The 13,025-nt window shown below is 42.5% G+C and overlaps 1 protein-coding gene across 2 annotated transcripts; it reads left to right on the forward strand.

Moving 5' to 3' along the window:
* Positions 1-3,690: 3,690 nt before the first annotated feature.
* Positions 3,691-9,759, forward strand: LOC133883597 (ABC transporter C family member 8-like). 2 transcript variants are annotated; one of them, XM_062322970.1, is made up of 12 exons: positions 3,691-3,853; positions 3,992-5,964; positions 6,058-6,378; positions 6,465-6,551; positions 6,634-7,257; positions 7,368-7,532; positions 7,628-7,922; positions 8,009-8,223; positions 8,306-8,611; positions 8,851-8,914; positions 9,060-9,299; positions 9,447-9,759. In XM_062322970.1, the coding sequence occupies exons 1-12, from the start codon at positions 3,811-3,813 to the stop codon at positions 9,554-9,556; spliced, it is 4,443 nt and encodes a 1,480-aa protein (XP_062178954.1). In that variant the 5' UTR covers positions 3,691-3,810; the 3' UTR covers positions 9,557-9,759. The 2 variants fall into 2 exon arrangements, with proteins under 2 accessions (XP_062178954.1, XP_062178955.1); XM_062322971.1 differs by lacking the exon at positions 9,447-9,759 and having other exon boundaries at positions 8,851-8,966; positions 9,060-9,201.
* Positions 9,760-13,025: the final 3,266 nt, after the last annotated feature.

The raw sequence follows: 13,025 nt of genomic DNA on the forward strand, positions 1-13,025 counted from the left end.
TGGATAGAGTACACCGTACACATGTTTAATAACTCTGAATATTACGGACACGATATACTCAGAGATCATGAAGACATATACTATGAAGGTTTTGATCGGGTTACCTAACTCAAGTACCATTAGTATCCAGGTCGAATTTATCTGTCTTGCCTTGGCTGACAAGATGAAAGACTTCCTACTGACTACAGGAGGATCCGAGGTGGTGCCTCAACCCCTATATAAGGTTGGGACCCAGACTCCCGGAAGGGAGAGAGGCAACTCGACGCAAAATTGGAGATACTCGACGACTTCAATTTTAGATTAATCTAGATTCAATCCCCTCCATTGCTTGTACTCAAGATAATCAATATACATCAACATCCATACAGGACATAGCGAACTACTCTAATCGTGAGTCTAAACCTTTATACATCGTGTATCTTGTTTCCTGCTTAATCCCTGATCCCGAAAGTATTCATGTTTAATTATTGATATATTGTCAGGCATTAATCTTTGATACGATTAATCAAACAAAATCTTTGTCAATGTGCTCTTTGGTGGATGCTTCGATTAATCTGCACAAGAGTACGTATGTATACTACTATAGAAATCCCCTTCACTGTCGGCTCCAAAATTCCCTACTGTCGGTTTTAGAACTGGTGGTGGGTAACAGCAGTAATAATCGGGGACTATCATTGCCGGCTCCATGGACCAGCAGTGAAAAGGGTTATCACTGCTGGCTGAAGGATTCGACCGGCAGTAATACCCTGAGCAGTAATAGTTGGGGACTATCACGCATGCTCTCTAGTGAAAACCAAACACTGGTAGAACATGTACACCAGCCAAAGTCCTCTCCAATTTGGGCATGTAACAACAGAAAGACTCATTGATCCATGTTTTTCATTACAGGCACTAGAAATGTATAGCAGAACTTTAAACAAATAGAAGTTAGAATCGTATAAACAAAGCGACGACACTCAAGTCTTGCTGCGCTATTGAGGACTATATATTCAGCTAGTGTATAGAAATGATTGTCGATTTGAATAACTAGTAGTAACTCTGAAGCCGCCAAACCCTAGCAAATTCTAATTAGAATGGATTGCAAGTACATGTAACAATAACCTTTAAAAAATAAAACAATTCTAGTGATTTTTAATGTAGCAATCATGAAAATATTTGGGTTGACATGAATGAGTTTAGACATGAACAAATCAGCATGATTGTATCATGTGTGATTATATAATCGGGTGAAATGTTAATCGGTCCATTTAATTGGTGTTTGGAACAAAAATGTTTTGGAGGGAAAACTGCAGTAGTATTCAATCCTTCATTGTTTTCCGAGTAAAAAAGAGAATTTTTACTGCAAGGGAGATTGTCTCGAAGAAATTTTCCACAACATTTTAGAATAAATCAAACATGAGGTCTAGCCTCACTTAATCAAATTCTGAGGTACGTTTTCACTTTCTGTCACTAGCTAACAATTAAAAACCTACAGGATCCCGCTATACATGACAATGGATTTCTGCATGCCCTTTCATCTTTTCCCCATTTCCTGTATTAAATACCATAAATTCGATGGGGGCACGATCGTCTGACAAATCACATAGGATCCTTTCAAACCAATCCTAAAAAAAGCATTAAAAACGATTATTTGTATTCACTCTGTCTCAAAATAGATAACGTTTTAACTTGAATATAAGTATTAAGATGAAAGATAAAATGATCATCTTCTCCACTATTAATACCATTTATTATATGAAAAATAAGAATTGCATTGGAAATGGGTTACTTGATGGAAGTGTAAAACTATAAAACTTAAACTAAAGTTACCTCAAAATCGTAGAACATCATATATTTTAAATATTATAGAAGAGGTTAAAATGTCACCAATTTGAAACGGAGAGAGTAGGACTTATTTAGGCAATGTTTTGTTATCTTAAATTCAAAGTTGGACCACCGGTACATAACGTTTTCCAAATCATAACGCATCACCAAAGGGACTACCTACCATAATTAGCAAGGATTGAGAAGAAAATAGCACGATGACGTACGAGTAAAACAAAATATGTGATAGCTGGAAAGAACACGTAGCTTAATTATGATGATACTTCGATGCCATTAAAGATAGTAGTATTTTATTTAGTTCATAACCACGAGACAACTAAACTCCTCCGAGCAGTACCACGTTTCCATCGCCATTTCAATGCCCGCCAGCTCTTGGGCCAGCGTTACTTAATTTTTCATATCTTAGCGATAAGAGGTAAGCTTTGTATTTATTTTTTTGTTATTAGGTCGGTTTAAAACTTTAAAAAATAAATTAAAGATTAATCTTTATCTAATTAAATTAAAAAAATAAATATTAATCTATAACTACTTATTTGATACCTACTTGCATCCCTACTTATCAGTATCACTGGTATGCAAAAAGAGTAAGCAGCAAGATGCGGTGAGGAACTGCTCGCACGTGCCACTGCAGTTGAAATCAAACCAATCATCTCTACGTTTTTCAATAAATAAAATTTTATTCATTATATCAAAATAATATAAACACATAAAAATTTACTTTTAACTTCCTCGTAGCTCGGATACACGCCGAGAAAAAAACAGCCACCACAATCACCTCTACGTCGCTACCTTTGCTTCACCGGTGCAATCGCCGTACTTGATGCGAACCTAACAGGAGCCCCAGGGACGCTAATGCGAGTACGACTACGGGTAGTGGCATTAAATTTTTGGTACCATCCAATCATTTTCTGCATGCAAGATATCTTGTTCAAGGTGTATGTCTTTTATCTCCCTGGTAAAAGGATGTATCGAAGACGTCGATCCCATTTACAACACAGGAAAGGAAAGAGAGGGAAAAAAAGGAAAAATGATGCATCTAAAAGTTTTTTTATGTCTGGTGAAACTTAATTTGTAGAAATTTCGGAGAATATAGGTATCTCTTACCTAATAATTACGAACAATATAGGTATTTCTTAACTACCTTGGATCATTACCGGATCATGTAGCTATATCTATGAAGAGACAACTTAAAGACCTTGTAGCTTCGGAGGACGACAACCTAAGGAACAAATCATTTAGGATATCATAAAGATCGAAGGAATGGGTAATATTGTTCTTGAAACGGATTCCTTGATGCTGAAGACGGTGATGGAAGGAGATACGTTCAGGCTGGCACCAATGGAAGGCATGATCTTTGAACAGAAGACCTTGCATCGTTTGGACTCGCGTAGTTTTTCTTTTGAAGTTTTCGTCAAAGAGAATGGAAAGGAGTAGCGCATGCGATGGCTGACGTTTGGATGTGGTAGTATTCTAGGTAGACACATGGTATGGGATGATACTTCACGTGGTGTAGAACAATTGGTGGCCAGCGATCTCGCTGCGTCCGTTCAGTAATGGAATTTTAATCCAATGAAAGAAGATACAAATCATTGTAGACTTGAGTCGTCTCGAAAATTGTTTAGAGGGTAAGAGGCAACCCAGCTGACCGCTGGAGCACACTCCATACCAAACACATCATAGGCAAGGACACCACCTCTTCGGCTGCACGGAGACGGCTCTCTCAGCAGCACGTGCCATCCCGGGCGACGTCATGCCATACGCCAAACCGCCTGTGAAAATCTCGCTGACAGTGACAGTGACGGTGGACAAGTCCGAGTTTTGCAGAGCATCCACCAGAAATACAAGAGAACACAGTGGAAGAATAGAACGAGACGGAACCACACCAACCAGTGGCTCCTCTCCTCTCCTCTCCTCTCCTCTCCTCCCGTTCGGCCAAGAATAGGCGACGCGCTGGCCTCTCATTGCCACTGCATGTGAGTGGCGACAATGGCCGATAAAGGCGATCCGGCTGCGGCCATGGCCGTGCTTGGTAAGAACTAGGAGGAGAAGGAGCTTCTTGGTTGTTCCTGTGAACCCTTTCTGTTTCTAGCTTTTTTTTTTTTTTTGGTCCCTTTGGCTGGGTTGGTTGATGCTTCGATCAGCTGATGGTTGTTTGGATGCATGGCAGGTTGGTCGTCGCCTTGGGTTTGCGGGCCGGAGGACGGGCGGCTCACCGTCGCGTCGCCGTGCGTGCAGAGGAGCCTGATCGACTGCATCAATGTCGTGCTCCTCGTCGCGTACGTCTCTGCGCTGATCGCCGCCTGCGTCGTCAGGCGGCAGGGCGCCGGCTGGAGGAGCCGCGGTCGCGGGTGGCGGTGGGAGCTGCTTGTGGTAGCCGTGTGCTGCGTGGCTGCTGCCGTGGGGTACGGCGTCACCGGTTTCCAGGATGCCTCGAACATTGCAACGGCGGCTCCTTGCTTCGTCAGGGGGCTGGTCTGGGTCGCCCTGGCGACATCGTTGCACGTCCAGCCGACGAGATCGGCGAGGGCCGTCGCAGTCCTCTGGTGGGCGCTCTTTTCGCTGCTGATCACCGCGTACAATGTGGAGCTCCTCGCCCGGGGCCACCGGCTGGACGTCGCGGAGGCAGTCGCGTGGCCAGCGAACTTCCTGCTGCTGCTCTGCGCCCTCGGCTCGCTGCTCCGGCGGAGCCATGGGCACCACCAAGATGCCTCCAACAACAGCTTGTCGGAGCCTCTGATCGACAAGGACAAGGCGGTGCACACCTCAGAGCTGTACCGGGCTGGCCTGTTCAGCCAGCTGGCTTTCTCGTGGCTGAACCCACTGCTCCGACTCGGCCGCTCCAAGGCGCTGGACCTCGCCGACATCCCGATCATCGCCGCCGAGGACAGCGCGCAGCACACCTCGCAGAAGTTCGCTGAGGCCTGGAGCCGCCACATGCACGACAAGGCCAGTAATCGCCGGAGCGGGGGCAGCAACAGCCTCGCCCTCGTCTTGGGGAAGTGCTTCCTCGGGGAGATCGCTCTCACCGGCTTCTACGCCTTGTTGAGAACGTTGTCCATAGCAGTGTCCCCTCTGCTGCTCTTCGCGTTTGTGTGGTACATCAACCAGGAAGAGAGGGACCTCCGCGCCGGCCTACTGCTCGTCTGCTGCTTGCTGCTCATGAAGCTCGTCGAGTCACTGTCGCAGAGGCATTGGTTCTTCGACTCGAGGAGGACCGGGATGCGCATCCGGTCCGCGTTGATGGCGGTCATCTTCCAGAAGCAGCTGAGGCTCTCCAGCCAGGGGAGGAAGAACCACTCAACCGGTGAAATCGTCAACTACATTGCGGTCGACGCGTACCGGCTTGGCGATGCCATCAGCTGGCTGCACATGGGGTGGAGCTCGCCACTTCAGCTGGCCTTCGCGATTGGGACGCTCTTCTGGGCTCTGAAGCTTGGAGCCCTTCCCGGTCTAGTCCCCCTAGTCATCTTCGGCTTCCTCAATGTGCCATTCGCAAGGATCTTGCAAAGGTACCAGGCAAAGTTCATGGTTGCGCAGGACGAGAGGCTCCGGTCGACGTCCGAGATACTGAACAGCATGAAGATTATCAAGCTGCAGTCGTGGGAGGAGAAGTTCCGGCACGTCATCGAGTTGCTCAGGGACGCCGAGTTCCAATGGCTGAGGGAGACCCAGATGAAGAAGGCCTATGGCGCTGTCATGTACTGGATGTCCCCGACGCTAGTCTCTGCAGTGATGTATACCGCCACGGCGATCATCGGGAGTGCACCCCTGAATGCCAGTACACTCTTCACGGTCTTGGCCACCCTGAGAGTCATGGCTGAGCCAGTGAGGTTTCTTCCTGAGATCCTCACAATGATGATCCAGTACAAGGTGTCGTTGGACCGTATCGAGAAGTTTCTCATCGAAGATGAGATCAAAGTGGAGGATGTGAAGAGGGTACCTTTTAATGACTCTGACATCAGAATTCAAGTTCAAGATGGAAATTTCAGCTGGAATGCAAGTGGGGCTGATCTGTCACTGAGGAACGTTAACCTTGGCATAAATAGAGGAGAGAAGGTGGCCGTCTGCGGCCCAGTTGGCTCAGGGAAATCTTCACTCCTGTATGCGTTACTTGGGGAGATACCCAGAATATCAGGATCAGTAAGTGATAGAGAAATATATGCTCTTTATGCAGAAAAAAAATATATTCAAATCTTGTTGTACCTGAGAAAGTAACAAAATTGCATTTTGCAGGTTGAGGTATTTGGCTCAGTGGCATATGTTTCACAAAACTCTTGGATACAGAGTGGGACTGTTCGCGACAACATACTCTTCGGGAAGCCTTACAACAAGGAACTGTATGAGAAGGCAATCAAAGCTTGTGCTCTGGACAAGGATATCGAAAACTTCGATCATGGAGACCTGACAGAGATTGGTCAAAGAGGACTCAACATGAGTGGAGGTCAGAAGCAAAGGATCCAACTGGCTAGAGCTGTCTACAATGACGCAGAAGTTTATCTCCTGGATGACCCTTTCAGTGCAGTTGATGCGCACACCGCTGCTGTTCTTTTCTATGTAAGCTGCAAATATCTTTCTTAATCCGTATTCATGAAACAAGTTGTTTTCCGCTGAATGCAGTTCTAATGGCAATGTTCTTGCAGGATTGTGTAATGACAGCACTAGCAGAGAAGACTGTCGTTCTTGTGACCCACCAAGTTGAATTTCTAACTGAAGCCGATAGAATTGTGGTAGGTTGATCTTCTTAACATAATTTCTCATGACTCATTATATCAAAGATCCTTCGGTCATAAACTGGCATTGCTTCAACAGGTCATGGAAGGCGGTCAAGTTAGCCAACAAGGGAAATATGCAGACCTATTGGAAGCTGGTACAGCATTTGAGAAGCTGGTTTCTGCGCACCAGTCCACAATCACAGTATTGGATACTACTGCCAGCCAACAGAACCAAGTTCAAGGGATACATGTGTCTGATGACAACATAATACCAAGTGCGTTGCAGGCTACAAGGCAGGCAAGCGACATCGAAGTCACTGCAAAGGGTCCTTCAGCAGCAGTCCAGCTCACAGAAGAGGAGGAAAAGGGGATTGGCGACCTCGGATGGAAGCCATATAAAGACTACATAGAGGTCTCCAAGGGAACTTTCCAACTCTCTGGCATGTGTACTTCGCAGGTGCTATTCACATGCTTTCAGATCATGTCCACATATTGGTTGGCAGTAGCTGTTCAGATGGACAACGTCAGTCCTGCACTTCTAGTTGGGGCCTATTCTGGGCTCTCCATCTTCAGCTGCTGCTTCGCCTACTTTAGAAGCCTTTTCGCGGCTACTCTGGGGCTCAAGGCCTCCAAAGCATTCTTTAGCGGCCTAATGGATTCTGTATTCAAGGCCCCCATGTCATTTTTTGACTCAACACCAGTGGGAAGGATTTTAACAAGGGTATGGATTTTGTTTTACCGTCTTATATACAAAAAAGATCATAGCAAGCTAGTTCTAATTTTTCGCGAAGGAAAAGTTGAAACTTGAAATCCAAGTGCTTATCTACGCAGGCATCTTCAGATTTAAGCATCCTGGACTTTGACATACCTTACTCCATGGCTTTTGTGGCGACTGGCGGTATTGAGGTTGTCACAACAGTAGTGGTCATGGGTACCGTAACTTGGCAAGTCTTGGTTGTAGCAATCCCCGTTACAATCACCATGGTATATGTTCAGGTCAGTGTGCATTGCTGCAAGCAATTACTCTAGTTAGTTAAAACGAATGTATCTTGCGAGTTTTTGAGCTGACACATAGTTTTGAAAATATGAAGAGGTATTATGTTTCCTCAGCAAGAGAGCTAGTAAGGATCAATGGAACGACAAAAGCACCTGTCATGAACTATGCATCAGAATCGATTCTTGGTGTGGTGACGATCAGGGCATTTGCAGCAACGGAGAGATTTATCCGCAGCAACATGCAGCTTATAGACACCGACGCGACATTGTTCTTCCACACCATTGCTGCACAAGAGTGGGTGCTCATAAGAGTAGAAGCACTGCAGTCCTTGACAATACTTACATCAGCATTGTTGCTTGTTTTGGTTCCTCCAGGAGTAATTTCACCAGGTAACTACATAACAATTGTGATGATATCTTCCTTCTCAATGATATCTTCAGGCTGATAAAACATTCCCAATATGAACTTGATTCAGGCTTTGCGGGACTTTGCCTCTCCTATGCTTTGACGCTGACTTCGGCACAGGTTTTCTTGACAAGGTTCTATTCGTACTTGGAAAACTATATCATTTCAGTTGAGCGAATCAAGCAGTACATGCACCTCCCATCGGAGCCACCGGCCATTATACCAGAAAGTAGACCTCCAACTTCATGGCCGCATGAGGGAAGGATAGACCTGCAAGATTTGAAGGTAAATTATAGGATGCTTCTTTTTCACAGTCTCATTGAAATTTTCTGAGAAATTAACTCACTGACTTGTGCTTCATGAGCAGATAAGATACCGTCCAAATTCACCACTTGTTCTCAAAGGAATCACTTGCACTTTTGCTGCTGGGAACAAGATCGGGGTTGTAGGGAGGACAGGAAGCGGGAAATCAACACTTATCAGCTCGTTGTTCCGTCTCGTTGATCCGGCGGGTGGGAGGATACTTATTGACAAGTTGGATATCTGCTCTATGGGCCTCAAAGATCTAAGAACTAAACTGAGTATTATCCCTCAAGAACCTACACTTTTCCGAGGAACTGTGCGCAATAATTTGGATCCCCTCGGCCTGCATTCTGACCAAGAGATATGGGAGGTCAGAAAAATTGCCATGCCTGCAAAACTATAATGAATTTAAGAATGACAACACAAGTTCTTGTATAATACAGTTCCTAATACAACCATGCTAAATTCACCTTCTGTTACCATAAGCAGTAGGAGATTATCATTTTGAAGACCTGATCATACCAAATTTAAGTATATTGCAATATGTCGATATGTACATTAACAGTTTCATGTGATCTGATGATACACTACTTACTATGAACATTTCAGGCCTTAGAGAAGTGTCAACTAAAGACAGCAATTAGTAGCACCCCTGCTCTTCTTGATACAGTAGGTAAGTGAATTAGAATTTTTGCTTTCTACCCCTGCTCTTCTTGATACAGTAGGTAAGTGAATTAGAATTTTTGCCCTAGAAAGCAATCTATGGCTTATAAAAGAGATACTGAACATATTACGTTTGTTCTTGTGGACTCTCGTAGTGAGTGATGATGGTGATAACTGGAGCGCTGGACAGCGTCAGCTCTTCTGTCTTGGCAGAGTTCTCCTCCGCAGGAACAAAATTCTAGTTCTAGACGAGGCAACAGCATCCATCGACTCCGCAACAGATGCGGTCCTGCAGAAAGTCATCAGGCAGCAGTTCTCGAGTTGCACGGTGATAACCATAGCTCACAGGGTTCCAACTGTGACAGACAGTGACAGGGTCATGGTACTTTCCTACGGTATGTTTTACAAGACATTTCAGTCATATAGCATCTGCAGAAAGCTCCAAATCCATTCCTCAATGTCCCATGTGATCTAAATATTAGTAAACCGCCAAAGTTTATTCTATATCGATGATCCATAATGGTAATTTTCCAATTGTGCAGGGAAACTTCTAGAATATGAAACACCAGCTAAACTGTTGGAAGACAAACAATCAGCCTTTGCTAAACTTGTGGCGGAGTATTGGGCTAATACCAAGCGGAATTCAACATGATTCTACCATTGTGTCAGGACATGATAAAAGATGCAATCAATATACTGAAAGATCGGTTCCAGTTTTCTCAAATAGAATCTGTAAGAAGATTGGGCATGTCCTCTTCATTATTTGATTGGTGGAATTACTGGAATTAAAGAAGAAATCAATAAAAGTGTAATTTTTGCAGTGGGAGAAATTTTCGTAGTAAGGGTTGATGAACAGAGCTAACTCCAGCTGGTTGATTGAACTACAACAAATAAGCATATCAATATAGCTATAGGGTATTCATCGCAAAATGGAATGGAGGGTTCACTTCTAGAATGATAACATTAGCTTTTTTGAGCAAGGGAAAGGAAGTACCAAGTCGTGAATCAGTAGAGTTTGTGGCCAAAGCATGCCACAACAATTATAAAACTCTGAACATGGGGAGAAGATATCCTTCTGGCTTTGTCTTAAGAGGGTAGAGTACCAAACCTTTTAAGGAGGTGCTCACACTGACCTGCGAGCATTCAGAATTGAGTTTAGGTGGGTGGCATCGGAACTAGAGGCTTTACTAACCCAGCTATTGCTCAGTTCTCACCACAGAAATTATTGCCGTGTTCCTTGTATGCTCAATATTTGATAAACTTGAAGATGATGACTGTATAGAGCTAGGGGCATTGTTTTTCAAATAATTAAAGGACAGTGTCGAGAGATATTTTCATGTTCTTATGTGAAAGCGTTAGATGTTTTGGGAAAATACACACACCGATCCATTAGGAGCCATTGGCTTATATGATGTACAGGGGGTGTGATTGTTGGAAACCAGATCAATACATGCCTAATATAGGTGCTAAACATTTGGCAAGCCAATCTCCTAAACATGGAAGGTATCTTCTGTGATTATGCGTATGCGTGGTCTCCAGAGGTCCATGCATACGTATAGTCTAACACTCCCTCGCAGTCACAACTGTAGAAGGATGAATGTTGAGACTAGACCAAAATTCCGTAAAGACGAACGTAGGCCGACCCTTAGTGAAGATGTCGGCGTACTAAGATGTCATCGAGACGTGTAGAACGCACACTTCGCCAAGTGCAACGTGCTCATGAACAAAGTGCAAGTCGATCTCCATATGCTTAGTACACTGATGTTGTATCGGGTTGATAAAGAGATAGACAGCGCTGATATTATTGCAGTAGACTATAGTGGCGCGCCGAAGGGGGTTGTGGAGCTAAATCAACAATTGTCACAACCAACAAGCCTCTGCGACATTTAGGAAGCAATCAAAATATATATATGGATATGAAATATAGATATGACAAGATTGCAATCACGTCTACACATGCTAGGATAAGCATAAACTCTAAAACAAGCATAGATATAAAACCTACATATAAAAAGAGCTAAAAAATTTCAAAATTAGGAATTTCGAGATACAACCCGGAACTTCTGAGTTTTAGAGCACTTGGATATTCCGGCCTGACTCGGAGCCTCCAAGTTCTATAGCTTTCCAGAAAATTGTGTAGAACAAAAATCTAACACAATGAACAAGAATATGAATTTAAGATATTGTGATAGAATATTATCTTCATAGAATGACACTGGATAGATAATAAATATATTTTCATATAACTCGACTCTTTAATAATTAGGTAGCTCTTTAAATAAATAGTCAAATCTCCAATGCCAATTCTCATTGACAACCTTCAGAATATTCATTTCACAAAGAGACTAAACACAAATTTTACTTGAAGAAATATTAGTTTCAAAGCACAAAATATAGGCTAAGCTCCCCTTAAATATTCCAAGTACTTGAATTACTTGTAACATACAAATAGTTCATTCAAGAATTTAGATGAGTTTACCCTATATTTTAAGTTAAGGCACAAAATAAATTTACAAAGGAAATACTTGTACCAAAAATGAACTTACAACCATGAGATCATGTAGATTAAGTTCATCTTTTATAGCCATCACCAAGTCCAAATACTCTAGTGTTTCTTTTACCTTCTATAGCTCACAAAGACGAAAAAGGTAAAATTTATAAGAAATTGTAACTAGAGTTTTAGCAAGTAACATCCCTATTTCAAATGTCTCCTTGAACATCATTGATGGAATGGTTTCTTGACACTTATTGAGCTTTTGACGAAGCACTTAAAGTGGAGGTCCAATTTTAACTTCTTTCTTTATCTCAATATACCTCTAATCTTCTGCATATTTCGGAACTTTCGAATTTAGCCCAGAATATCCGGTTTACAAAGATTGGAGCTTTTAGATTCAATACATAATATCTGGATTATCCAAAAAGCTAAGATGTCTGGGGTTTTCATGAATCTTGATCTTTTCTTGATATTCTTCTTGATGACCACCACCAAGTATTGATTGCCTGCATCACTCACAAGACTTCGCTCTAGAGAGCATTATTAAACGCATCACTTTATAAGAATGTAGATATTTAAGCAAAAACTACCTAGCCAACACTGAGTGTTCACAATCACAAAAAGATTGTGAACGACTCACACCTACATAAGGTTAAGGAGGCTAGATATTTAAAAGTGGGTATTTGTTACTGAGATATTATTGATTCTTGATGTTGGATTAATAATCTTCATACTTAGTACTCTTTCCACAAATGATGAGAAATATGGTTTAAAAGGAAACTTGATATGAGATTTGCAATAAAATTCTTCTCAAGTGAGCCAAGTCTTCAACATATCTCCAAGTACCTATTTAGCAAATTAAGAAATTTATGATTCCCAAACCATGTTGGATCCTTTAAGGTTAATCATGAGAGACTTAGGCACTCAAATGGCTCTTACATTAACATGAGGTGAACTAATCACCGTAGCAACACAAGTATCACTCTTAACCTTTCTAGGCAAATATTGATCATTATTGAATAAGTTAGGTTTAGGAATGTTACCTTTAGGATAATTTTTACCAACATGTCCCTTTGCCCAGCAATTGTAGCATAGTCAATTTTTGCTTCCACAAGATCTTTTCTTCCTCTTGTCTTGCTTCTTGTTTTGCTTGTTGTCGGTTTGTCTCTCACTTGATGACTTGCAAAGTTCTTTCTTCTTGTAAGGACATGATCCAATTTCATGTCCCTTCTGATTACAACCATAACACTTCCTTTTGTTGATACTTGATTTTCTTCTTGAAAGTGTTGCTTCATCATTAACTTTGCTAGGACAACTTGAGGCAAAGTGTCCCGTATTGATGCACTTAAAGCACTTGATGTGAGAAAAATTCTTCTCATTTCTTCTTTCTTGCCCATCTTCTTTTCTACTTTCTTCAAAGGGCAATCTCTCACATAGTGACCCTCTTTCTTGCACTTGAAGCAAGTGATGGGAGCCTTGATCTTATTTTGATTTTGCCCTTGATCTTGACATTGTTGGACTTATTCTTCTTGTTGGAATTGACTCCAAGTCAACTTTAATTCTTGAATGCACTTGATCCTTGAGTTTTTTACTTTTTCCTTTACTATCAATATTACAAGCAACACTA

The sequence above is a fragment of the Phragmites australis genome, chromosome 10 (genome assembly GCF_958298935.1).
Source record: "Phragmites australis chromosome 10, lpPhrAust1.1, whole genome shotgun sequence".
NCBI classification, from domain to species: Eukaryota; Viridiplantae; Streptophyta; class Magnoliopsida; order Poales; family Poaceae; genus Phragmites; species Phragmites australis.

Bases quoted from the DNA above. Each gene is read 5' to 3' on its own strand.
- LOC133883597 (XM_062322970.1), top strand. From the start codon at position 3,811: ATGGCCGATAAAGGCGATCCGGCTGCGGCCATGGCCGTGCTTG. The intron at 6,552-6,633 runs GTAGGTTGATCT...TTGCTTCAACAG, and splicing joins CTGAAGCCGATAGAATTGTG to GTCATGGAAGGCGGTCAAGT. The intron at 8,612-8,850 runs GTCAGAAAAATT...TGAACATTTCAG, and splicing joins CTGACCAAGAGATATGGGAG to GCCTTAGAGAAGTGTCAACT.